Here is a 13,217-nt window from a genome sequence, read left to right as displayed (position 1 = left end):
AAGGGCCTCAAAGAACCAAATTAAAGTTGGTGGCGCTCTCAAACCGGCACAGACTTCCGAAAGTAAATATGCAACTTTTCGGTAATTCCACCTGGTTTCCAGCTTATTCTTAGCGCAGGGGAAGTCACGGTCGGTAAGTTAGACGGAAGTGTACATGTACTAGCAGACTCGGAAAAACCACGGGTCATGGATGTACAAAAATATAAGGTTTAGCCTAGCTGCAAAATTGTATTTGTAACTCTATGGTGAGGCGGTCGGTGAGTTTTGGTTTTTTACCATTTTCTGAAGTTGGTAACTCACTGACAATGGCTGGTAACCCATTCATACTTTAGTTTAGGGATATTTTTTCATTAACCAGACAAAAAAAGGCTGTTTTTCAAATTTCTGCGCATGAAGTGAATTTGCTAGTCATCTGATGTGAATGCTTGCACACCCAAAGGGAACAGGTATAATGGACAACAGTTAAAGCAGGGTCTAAAAAACTTGCAAGGCATTTAACAACACGTAAAGATATATTGATGATCTCATTAGTCTAGACAATCCAGACATATCAATTTACTTACATCATCTTTATCCTGATGAGTTTGAAATCAAAGAAACAACCTAGGGTAAGAACTCCGCTTTATATCTTGATCTGTTCCTACAAGTGGGTACTAATGGGCTACACACTAAGCTGTATGACAAAAGGGATGATTTCGATTTTGAAATCATAAATTATCCCCTCTTGTCAAGTAATATTCCATCTGCACCTGCTTATGGTGTGTATGTGTCTCAACTCTCAGATATTGTAGGGCTTGTGATTCCTATGCAGATTTTCAACGGAGACACAGCTCATTGGCATCAAAACTAGTGAGACAGGGATACACATCAAAAAGACTCGTTAGGACTTTCAAAGTTTTACGGTGGACGTGGCCAAATATGACACCTCAGTCACTCAAATGATTAGCGACAGCATTCCCGGCTTTGACTTATTACAGTGATACATATTCTGTATCATTTCATACAATATTTAGAAATTTTGGGACCAATCCTGACGGGTGTAGCACGCTAGCAGGGAGCGCTTACCCATTCCGGACACCTGGTACCACCACTAAACTATCAGTGGTTCAGAATGGCAGGGCTTGACAATTCCTATCACCCGACGCCTGGCACAAGTGAAATTTACGTTCGGGCTAGTCAAAAATAAAATCTGGTCGCCCACCGGACAAGTTGTTTATACAACTTCTGGCGCAATCAACGTGAACCTAAGTTGCGGTTTATTCACGTGTCGCCCTATTTGCGTTGTCGTACACACAAAATGAATGTTAATCACTGACTTTTTTAGATACAACTGTGACGTTCTTCTGAGATTCACTTGCCGACTCACACAATGTTGCAATTTTTCGATGATCGACATGAAATTGTTTCATCGTCCAAATTAAAAAGTCGCTTAAAATTTGGTGTAAGCAGCATTTCTTTGTTGTATGCTGACTGCTCCGCCCCATCAAATAAGGTAAAAAATTGCAAAACCCAATCATATTGCTTATCGGCGATCGACCATGCTGTACTTCAAAATCATTTATGCGGCCTCACCAGGTAGACGAACATTGTTGGCAGATAGTTTGTGGAGTGATCGCGGTAAATATGAGTATTTTACAGTAATACATCCACTAACGTAAACAAGGCATTGTGCATTTTTGCAAGCCAGAGCATAATTTTCGCTCTGCAGACCTACGCAAAAATCAAGCAAAGCTGTTGCCGTAAAGAGGCGTGTAATTTACAACGATGGGCATTGTGTAACTCCGAGAAACGACGTTGTGATGATTCACAACTGCGCCACGAGTGCCAGCGTGAGCGGGATCGTCTGAGAATCGACGACTCAATGTCATGATTAGAACGATGTTTCTGACAAAAGATCTGAACATAAGCGTTATGATGAGGAAAAACGCCGTAGATGTTATCTCCCGAAATGGAAAGCACAGTGGCCTTGGTTGAAATATGACGGTTCCAAAATGTTCTGTACTTGGTTGAAATGTGACGGTTCCAAAATGTTCTGTACGTCGTGTCTCAAATACCCACCATTGCCAAACCACTTGGAAAGCGAAATGCTTTTCTTGACGGATACGACATGTTTCACGTTGAATCGATAAGGTCTCACGAGTCTAGTCAACAGCATTTGGACTATTTGGCGCATCACAGATGAGATCGTGATGGGGACAATGATTGTGGAAATTTTGCGGGTCCCGGTGAGCCCGATACAGTTTCACTTGCCAAATGGAAAATCTTTAACGATTGTTCAAGTGGGACCCTAAACTGAGACAATATGACCCAGACATGTGACCCAGATGGGCATGTTCAGAAATGTTGCTGTTTGTGCTGAGTGTTGACCTATGAACCCCGTGGAGAGTCATATAAACTGATTGCTTCAATTGTTGGATTTTTGTCTGGAAAAAATCCTCATTAAGAAACCCAACGGGTAGTTGAATAGGCCAGCTAGAGTGACAGTAATTTGAAAGCCAAGAAAAGGGCTTCTAAGTAAAGCTATACTATGGATTCCCTGTACCACCTGAGGAAATGCTGAGCGGAATGATGTTTGAATGCAATAATTTTACTAAATGAAATGTCGGCTGTCATAGTTGTAACAAGGTTTACCAAAACTTGTGGGTTCTTACATCATTTTTGTGTCACAGCACAGTGGAGTTTGTTCAAATTGTGCAGAAATATGCAAATTTGTATTTTTAACGCAATTATTGTCATTTTTGATAAAAAAAATTGTTTCTCAAAAAGTGCTGGTCTGATAGCTTTGAAATTTGGTATACAGGTTCCTACAGATGAACTTAATGTGATATCTGCAATTTTGTATTTTTGGGGCAATTTTTTCCATTTTTGGTCAAAAAATGTCTTTCTCCAAAACTACTCTACTGATAGCTTTGAAATTTGGTATACAAGTTCCTACAGATGAAGTAAATGTGATTTATAGAAATTATGGTGATATCTGCAACTTTGTATTTATGGGGTAATTTTTGCTATTTTTGGTCAACAACTTTGCAACAAAGTTTCAATGTCTGAACTGATGTACTTCGATGACAGGTACAAGAAATGATGGCCAATGAAAATGAATTTTCATTACATTTTGATCATAATGTATCAATTACAACTACACAGACATTTTTTGGCTCCTCCCTACAGAAAGCCCATGGTCTGTTTTTAGCCCTGGCCCTGCTGCAGTTTGTCTCATGTAATTGCTGAGAAGGTCATATTCTTTGTCATGACAACTGTAAAAATTTGCATACAACTCTTGTCTGGTTGTTGAAAAAATATCCCTAAACTAAAATATGCATGGGCTACCAGCCATTGTCACTGGGCTACCTATTTCAGAAAATGGTAGCCCAAGTGGACTACAAGGGAAAAAAGTTAATTTCAAACCCTGACATCAGTAAAAGGAATAGTATTTGAACTGTTGTAGAAAGAATGGAACAGATTGGAATCATGAAGCCTATTTGTTGTCATTAATATAAACTAAGAAAAGTGTAGGGCCAAGTATTGAGCCCTGTAGAACACCACACTTACTCTCCTGCTTCAGTGATTCAGTGTTGTCAATGCTGACGAACTGGCTCCTTGATTTCAGATAGCTTTTGAACCACAATAAAGGTAACCCTCTAACTCCATAATGTTCTAATTTAGATAATAAAATGTCATAGTTCACAGTGTCGAATGCTTTAGAAAAATCTATAAACATACCAAGAGACGGGTTTCCACAATCTATATCATCTAGCAAACACGTATGAGACTTACATGTATTAGAGAGATTTTACTACTGTTTCTCCTAAACCATACTGATGCTCATACAGAATGTTGTGCTTGTTTAAATAATTTACAATGCATGTATCTTTTCTAAAAGTTTACTCAAAACTGGTAAAATAGATATAGGCCTATAGTTACCTATGCCATTAACATTTCCTTGTTTGTACAAAAGGCAATACACATGCAACCATCATGAGGTCTGGAAATTGACCAGTACTATAGTGAAGGAAAGAATAAAAATGTGACACAGTGGAGTAGAGATGTAAGTGTTCGCTGCTTGTACAAGTGTAGAGGGGATATTATCCCAGCCTTTTGCTTTGTGAACATCTAAAGCAGAAATAAAATTCTCAATTTCAATTCTTCACACTGGTTGATAATTCTTGACATTAGTTGATAAAAATATGGAAAAGAATTACTGATAAAATAAATTATGGTGATAGAGCCACTTTTTTTTTGTTTTTTTTTTAAAGATAAATTTATTTCAACAAATTCGCAAATAAATCTACAAACCTGGAGGGTTCAACTAGGGTAGGCTAGGCTGCACTAGGCCTTGATTTTGCCATGGGAGTCCGCATAATGCCGGGAACACACAGAACAGTGCGCAGGGCTACAATGTATATAGGGGTCAACCACGGTTGGAGGGCCCGCAGCGGTGCCTCAACTTTTACACGTATCTTATTATTATCACAGGCATTAGGGAGCATTCGTTCTTTACAGGGGGGTGAGGGGGTTGGTGGAAATCGGGCGGAGGGGGGGTTTGTTCACATTTTACAATTGAATTATTTGGCGGAGGGGTCACTTTTTGCATTTCATTTGTCGCTTAAGTTCCGCCAACCCCCACTCTTGAAAAAATGACTGCTACCTTAGCTTGGTCTGTTATAGCATCTTTAGTCCAAAAAAATCAAGTTAACAGTATTTATGTTTTCAACAGCCTTCAAATGTACAGTATTATGTTTAAATACACCATATGGAATATGTTGTGTTTCATTAATTTTAACCATCTTAACCTGGTGGTGAAATATGGACTTTGCAGGAAAAGAGTTAAAAGTACCCATTAACAAGTGGGGACTGTGTCATTGTCAATGACTTGTTTCCCAAGAAAATTGAAAAGAAGTTACAACATAGTGTCCAAAGTACTAAGACAGCACATATACACACATTTCATGAAAGAAATGGTTTACAATTTCAAATGTAAGTCCAGTCAATTTATCTGTACATTCTTCTTTGCATTGATTCTTGGTTTCAGAAATGATTAAAGTGGTATGGCGGAAGGGAGTAACGTCACTGAAAGCCGAGGCAAAATGCCGTTACAAAGCAAGGGACACCATGCAAGAACTCTAACAGCAGAAGAACTAAAGAAACTAGAAAAAGATACAAATCTTGTTTCAGACTTCAAACAAAATAAATTAGAAAAAGAAGCACAGAAAAATTGGGACTTATTTTATAAAAGAAACTCAACCAACTTTTATAAGGACAGGCATTGGACAACAAGAGAATTTGAAGAGTTGATAACTGATTCAGTGAGTTCAATTGCACTCCTTCAGCATTCTATGTACCATATACTTTATGAAGAAATATATTTGGCCTGATCTGTGTTTAGTCACGGAATATATTTTTTTTTCTTTATTTATTTAATCATGGCCTCATTTTTGACCAATAAGTTGGTACTTAGCTGGACTTGCCCAGCTGTGGTATTTACAGTGATGTATGGGTGTAGTTGACTGTGTGTGAAATACTGCAGACTGGTTGACTGTGTGTGAAATACTGCAGACTGGTTGACTGTGTGTGAAATACTGCAGACTGGTTGAATGTGTGTGAAATACTGCAGACTGGTTGAATGAGCACAAATTCTGTTGATATTAAACATTCATGAGGTTCAATGATGTCACGGCCAGGCTGTGAAAAACTTTACAATTAATTCTTTACCACCCTGAATTGGTCAGTTAATTTTGCACCTTTATTATGGTGTATAAGCATTGGCTATTTTCAACATGGGTCATGGAGTCAACACTGGCAGATACCATTACCTCAGGCATATTATACTACCAATGTGTTCTGCTCATTTGCTTAAATTGTCCTCGAAAAATTGTGGACTTTTGTGCAACTGTGGTTTGGTGATTTTGTTCATAGAATGTCACACACACACTCTTGTTCACATGGCTGAAAACCACAGGCAGGAGCTAGGCTTGCACTTGACCTAAGCCTCATCCAATCCTAGGTGTGCATGTAATTTTATCTTTGATCAATCAATAAGTAGTTTACCTGCGTTTTGTCCAGTCAAGGAAACTTAATGTTGCCATATCTTTGACCGGAATTTGTCAGTAACTGTGATATTGATCAGTGTGTGTGCTTATTGTGACAATTCCTTGATAAATATTAGCGTACCAAAAACCGTTCTTCTGTGTCTATATCTGTGGAAAATGGTGATAGGAGTGGTATTGTTATTTATTTTTACAGAATTCAAGTCAGAAAATACTTTTAGAAGTTGGATGTGGTGTTGGAAATTTTTTGTTTCCACTTCTGGAGGAAAGTCCGGGTTTGTTTATTCATGCGTGCGATTTTTCTCCAAGAGCTGTACAGTTTGTCAAGGTGAGATTTGAATTAAATAAAACTATCAAATTTGAATTTTTCTGTTGAAAGAATCACCGTGTCAATGCTATGGTAATGAGCCTTACAATCTGGTTTTTGCTTTCACTCCCTCCTAAAGCCAAGGTCAATTGATAAACAAAAGCATTTATAATATTTGAACAATGTCATAGATTTCTGCTTTGAAACACAAAGCAAAGGTGGATTAAAGCAGGCCATGGGGTTAACAAATTGTCATTGCTCTCTATTGCAGTTTGTTTGTCATAGATTAGAGAGAGGTTTGAATAAATGTTACAAAGTTCACTTATTCACTACTGTAGACATGTATATTGTAAATTAACTGATGTGGCAAAAATGAAGCAAGAAACGCTTACCAACAAAGAATGTGTTGATTTCCTGTACGTTTAAGGTTCCAAGACAAGAAATTTACCTTTTTATTAGTAAGCTAACAATTCTCCAGTGGTTAATAAGCTCAGAACCCCTGTAAATTATATGTTTTCGGAAAGCCTAGATAAAGGGAAACATTTTGGTTACCATGGTGTCACCAATGTTTACATAACTTTCATGTGACAGGTAATTTGCATAACCTTTCAAAAATCGGTTTTCCCTATGTTTTGTTTCAATGCTTTGAGATATGTGGCTTAAATTTGTGTGAGCGGTGATTTTAACCCTTGTTGATTCCTTTAAAATTGTGCTCCAAAAAAAACTAAGCAAGATATAAAAAATTTGAGACACACTTTGGAAGAGCATTGTAACAGCTTGCATTCCAGAAAGTTTGAGTCAGATATTTTGAAGTATTGAGACAAAACATAGGGAAAACCGATTTTGGAAAGGTTGTGCAAATTACCTGTCACGTGATAGTTGTGTCAACAATGGTGACACTGTGGTTACCAAAATGTTCCCTATATCTAGGCGTTCAGAAATTGTATAATTTACGGGGGTTCTGAGCTTATTAACCACCAGAGAATTGTTAGATTAAAAAGGTCAATTTCTTGTCTTGGAACCTTAACCTCAATATCCAAACAGAAGAATAATCAAAAACAACTTGAATTGACAGCTCATCTCTTACTTTCGTTGTAAATTGACATTATGAGAGAATGACTGAAAAGCAAACACAGCACTGTGATCTGTCGCAGTTGGGGTAGCAACGTGATTTCACCCATCTACTCTTATACTTAGTGTAAAGTCCTACCATTTCATCCCTGCATATAGATCTAACCTGAACAGAGAATGAATGTTTGTACATGTATGAAATTCTATGAAAGGAAATAACAGCATGCGTCTGTTTATTATTCTTTTTGTAAGTGTGAGATGCTCATGCAGGTAATCAAAAGCTACTTTTCTCCCAGCAATCAATTCAAGTGACCATCAATTTACTGTTTTTCCCGTACAGGATAACCCTAACTATGATAGTGGTAGAATCAATGCATTCCGCTGTGATCTGACTGTGGACCCACTGACAGACAGCATAGCAGACCGTAATGCGGACATTGTGACAATGATATTTGTGCTATCTGCCATCCATCCAAAGAAAATGGAAAATGCCATTAAAAACGTCTCCACGGTAAGTTATCAAAGCACTACACATCTGCACATATACCAATTCATCTCAGTTCCCTATAAACAGGTCCATACCATTCATAACAATGAGTTTTGGCAAAACCATTATGATGACAGGGAGTTAAAGGTAGGATGCACCTTAGGGACAGAGTTTCAAGTACTCAAATTTTTACAATACCTTTGTGGTCTGCTATTTTTGGGAACTCATTTAAACCCTGTGGAGTAATAAATTTTCCTCCATAGAGTTGACACAGGGTACAGCAGCCATTTGAATTTCAGATATTGGATACTTTTAGGTAATTTTCTTATAGAACCCTGATTGTGATTCTTTACTATGAAAAAAATGTTCAAAACTTCCAGTTTCACAGCATTTATTAGTTTAAATAGTATCCCTTTGTTTAACTTTTTTAACTTTTACTCTGGCTTTGCAAAATACATACCTGATTCATTAATCCAAAACACAAGATTTCTGTACATACCTGATTCATTAATCCAAAACACAAGATTTCTGTACATACCTAATTCATTAATCCAAAACACAAGATTTCTGTACATACCTGATTCATTAATCCAAAACACAAGATTTCTGTACATACCTGATTCATTAATCCAAAACACATGATTTCTGTACATCTTACTAACTGTTTTACTAACACCTTGACATACTAATAAGGTTTATCATTAAGGAAAACTATTTGTCTTATTTTATCTTACATTTCATCAACCTTAATTCTGTAGGTTTTGAAACCTGGAGGTGTTGTTCTCTTCCGGGATTATGGCTTATACGACCATGCCATGCTGAGATTTTCAACGGGACACAAATTAGGTGATAATTTTTATGTCAGACAAGATGGAACAAGAGCTTACTATTTTTCTGAAGGTATGAAGTATGGCATATGATAATAGAGAATGGCATTTGTATTCTGTTTGACATTTTCCTATTTATAGTTTACCAATCAATTTAAAATCAGAGAGATTCAAAATAGGAACTTGACAATCAGCCTGGAGAACTGTTTATATTACTTGGATTGTTCTCACATGAAACTAGATAGAAATGACAATAATGATTTGTAGGTTGCTATGATAAAATAATCAGTGTTTTATCATCTTGGCTGACATAAGGTATGTTAGTTGCGTAGTCTTGTCCTGATATATGATGACAGTGGGGACGTGATCAAAATATTGATACATGGTTCAGTAATTATAAATGTTTGTGTTACATCTATGGCCAGGCTGTCTCAACAGAACTTCACTTGGTGCTAAGAATGATGTTTTCACCGAAAGCATCAGCTGCAAAACTGGTTGAAAATTTGTAAATACGAATTGAGCTGCCAACAACTCTGGCCACCAAATCTGATATAGTTATCTCCAACACAAAAATGTTTTCTTTCACAAAAACATTAAGCCTGCCCTCATCAAAACAGAACAAATGCTACGTAGTTTACATGTTGAAAATTTATACCATGTCTCTTACATTAAATATTCTATTTTTGTAGCTCATTGAAAATTGACATTTTCCCCATCACTATAAATCATGTTTTGACAAAAAATTTTCATTACTAAATTCCTTGAAAATCATGTCAACAAAGGGTGTTTGCATTTCCATTCAATGTGAAGAAATGAAACTGATATTAGTTATCTTTTCATGTTATGATGTGCATAGTAGTATATAGATGCAACCATTTTGGTGAAAACAAACTTTCATGTCTCTGCTTCTGGCAAAATTGGATTTTCCCGTTAACAGATTTCTACCGATATATTCTAATTTTTCAGAAATTCTTGGTGACCTCTTCAAATCTTGTGGGTTTGATATTGACATTAATGAGTACGTACTCCGAGAGACAGTCAACAAGAAGGAAGGGCTCTGTGTACCTCGTGTGTTTATTCAGGGGAAATTTGTCAAACGGAAAGAGTTGCCATCAAGTACAAATGATCATTGTTTGTCAAGTGACATGGACTCAGACAAGAAACTCACAGATCATCACACCAGCTGATACAGTCTTTCCATTTTTCAAGAAAAGATGTTTTAACTTATCCAAGGAATACAACTGTATAAGGATCTTGTTACAAATTGGATATTCACCAGAAATGGTGAGAAATGCTGTTGAATTTCCCACAAAATTTGTACATTGGAAGCGTTGGAAACAAGACATTTGTTATTTAAAGTTCACATTTATGATCAACTGTACAACAGAATTTCACACAGTAAAATAACCAGTCATCATTATCTTTTTCCAATTGTGCAAATTGCAAGAACTCAATATGATACGTTATGACAGGTAACTGTATCAACCTGAAAAATCTGGATATTTCCAAAAATGTCTGCTCTGTCCTCTCATAATTCAATGCATAGAGGCATTCATGAAATGTTCCTGCTGTATGTTACTAAATACCACTATCATTTGTATCTTTTACCATTTACGATTCAAATTGTAGTATTGTCGAAAAATAAAATCAACCAATGTGAAGTAATTTTGATAGTGAAATTATTATTTAGTCTTCTGTGATGGCGACACCACTCCTTACAATACCATTGTATGAAATGCACAAGGATTCACACCACTCCTTACCATACCATTGTATGAAATGCACTAGGATTCACACCACTCCTTACAATACCATTGTATGAAATGCACAAGGATTCACACCACTCCTTACAATACCATTGTATGAAATGCACAAGGATTCACACCACTCCTTACAATACCATTGTATGAAATGCACAAGGATTCACACCACTCCTTACAATACCATTGTATGAAATGCACAAGGATTCACACCACTCCTTACAATACCATTGTATGAAATGCACTAGGATTCACACCACTCCTTACAATACCACACAACTCCTTACCATACCATTGTATGAAATGCACAAGGATTCACACCACTCCTTACCATACCATTGTATGAAATGCACAAGGATTCACACCACTCCTTACAATACCATTGTATGAAATGCACTAGGATTCACACCACTCCTTACATACCATTGTATGAAATGCACAAGGATTCACACCACTCCTTATAATACCATTGTATGAAATGCACAAGGATTCACACCACTCCTTATATACCATCGTATGAAATGCACAAGGATTCACACAACTCCTTACCATACCATTGTATGAAATGCACAAGGATTCACACCACTCCTTACAATACCATTGTATGAAATGCACAAGGATTCACACCACTCCTTACAATACCATTGTATGAAATGCACTAGGATTCACACCACTCCTTACAATACCATTGTATGAAATGCACTAGGATTCACACCACTCCTTACAATACCATTGTATGAAATGCACTAGGATTCACACCACTCCTTACAATACCATTGTATGAAATGCACTAGGATTCACACCACTCCTTACAATACCATTGTATGAAATGCACAAGGATTCACACCACTCCTTACAATACCATTGTATGAAATGCAATATTCACACCACTCCTTATAATACCATTGTATGAAATGCACTAGGATTCACACCACTCCTTACAATACCATTGTATGAAATGCACAAGGATTCACACCACTCCTTACAATACCATTGTATGAAATGCACAAGGATTCACACCACTCCTTACAATACCATTGTATGAAATGCACAAGGATTCACACCACTCCTTACAATACCATTGTATGAAATGCACAAGGATTCACACCACTCCTTACAATACCATTGTATGAAATGCACAAGGATTCACACCACTCCTTACAATACCATTGTATGAAATGCACAAGGATTCACACCACTCCTTACAATACCATTGTATGAAATGCACTAGATTCACACCACTCCTTATAATACCATCGTATGAAATGCACAAGGATTCACACCACTCCTTACAATACCATCGTATGAATGCACAAGGATTCACACCACTCCTTACAATACCATTGTATGAAATGCACAAGGATTCACACCACTCCTTACATACACAACTCCTTACCATCCATTGTATGAAATGCACAAGGATTCACACCACTCCTTACCATACCATTGTATGAAATGCACAAGGATTCACACCACTCCTTACAATACCATTGTATGAAATGCACAAGGATTCACACCACTCCTTACATACCATTGTATGAAATGCACAAGGATTCACACCACTCCTTATATACCATCGTATGAAATGCACAAGGATTCACACCACTCCTTACCATACCATTGTATGAAATGCACAAGGATTCACACCACTCCTTACCATACCATTGTATGAAATGCACAAGGATTCACACCACTCCTTACAATACCATTGTATGAAATGCACAAGGATTCACACCACTCCTTACAATACCATTGTATGAAATGCACTAGGATTCACACCACTCCTTACAATACCATTGTATGAAATGCACTAGGATTCACACCACTCCTTACAATACCATTGTATGAAATGCACTAGGATTCACACCACTCCTTACAATACCATTGTATGAAATGCACAAGGATTCACACCACTCCTTACAATACCATTGTATGAAATGCACAAGGATTCACACCACTCCTTACAATACCATTGTATGAAATGCAATATTCACACCACTCCTTATAATACCATTGTATGAAATGCACTAGGATTCACACCACTCCTTACAATACCATTGTATGAAATGCACAAGGATTCACACCACTCCTTACAATACCATTGCATGAAATGCACAAGGATTCACCACCACTCCTTACCATATACCATTGTATGAAATGCACAAGGATTCACACCACTCCTTACAATACCATTGTATGAAATGCACAAGGATTCACACCACTCCTTACAATACCATTGTATGAAATGCACAAGGATTCACACCACTCCTTACAATACCATTGTATGAAATGCACTAGGATTCACACCACTCCTTACAATACCATTGTATGAAATGCACTAGGATTCACACCACTCCTTACAATACCATTGTATGAAATGCACTAGGATTCACACCACTCCTTACAATACCATTGTATGAAATGCACTAGGATTCACACCACTCCTTACAATACCATTGTATGAAATGCACAAGGATTCACACCACTCCTTACAATACCATTGTATGAAATGCACAAGGATTCACACCACTCCTTACAATACCATTGTATGAAATGCACAAGGATTCACACCACTCCTTACAATACCATTGTATGAAATGCACAAGGATTCACACCACTCCTTACAATACCATTGTATGAAATGCACAAGGATTCACACCACTCCTTACAATACCATTGTATGAAATGCACAAGGATTCACACCACTCCTTACAATACCAT

The 13,217-nt window shown here is 37.2% G+C and overlaps 1 protein-coding gene across 2 annotated transcripts; it reads left to right on the top strand.

Moving 5' to 3' along the window:
• The first annotated feature begins 14 nt into the window (after nt 1-14).
• On the top strand, nt 15-10,415 carry LOC139141135 (tRNA N(3)-cytidine methyltransferase METTL6-like). Of its 2 annotated transcripts, none has more exons than XM_070710736.1 (6): nt 15-133; nt 5,030-5,303; nt 6,241-6,372; nt 7,763-7,933; nt 8,668-8,809; nt 9,703-10,415. In XM_070710736.1, exons 2-6 carry the CDS (start codon nt 5,046-5,048, stop codon nt 9,921-9,923), a joined length of 924 nt encoding a protein of 307 aa, XP_070566837.1. In that variant the 5' UTR covers nt 15-133; nt 5,030-5,045; the 3' UTR covers nt 9,924-10,415. The 2 variants fall into 2 exon arrangements, with proteins under 2 accessions (XP_070566837.1, XP_070566838.1); XM_070710737.1 differs by having other exon boundaries at nt 55-257.
• The last annotated feature ends 2,802 nt before the right edge of the window (nt 10,416-13,217 follow it).

This window comes from Ptychodera flava, chromosome 9, assembly GCF_041260155.1.
Source record: "Ptychodera flava strain L36383 chromosome 9, AS_Pfla_20210202, whole genome shotgun sequence".
NCBI classification, from domain to species: Eukaryota; Metazoa; Hemichordata; class Enteropneusta; family Ptychoderidae; genus Ptychodera; species Ptychodera flava.
The sequence above is the reverse complement of the archived record's forward strand: the minus strand, read 5'-3'. Positions and strand labels throughout refer to the sequence as shown.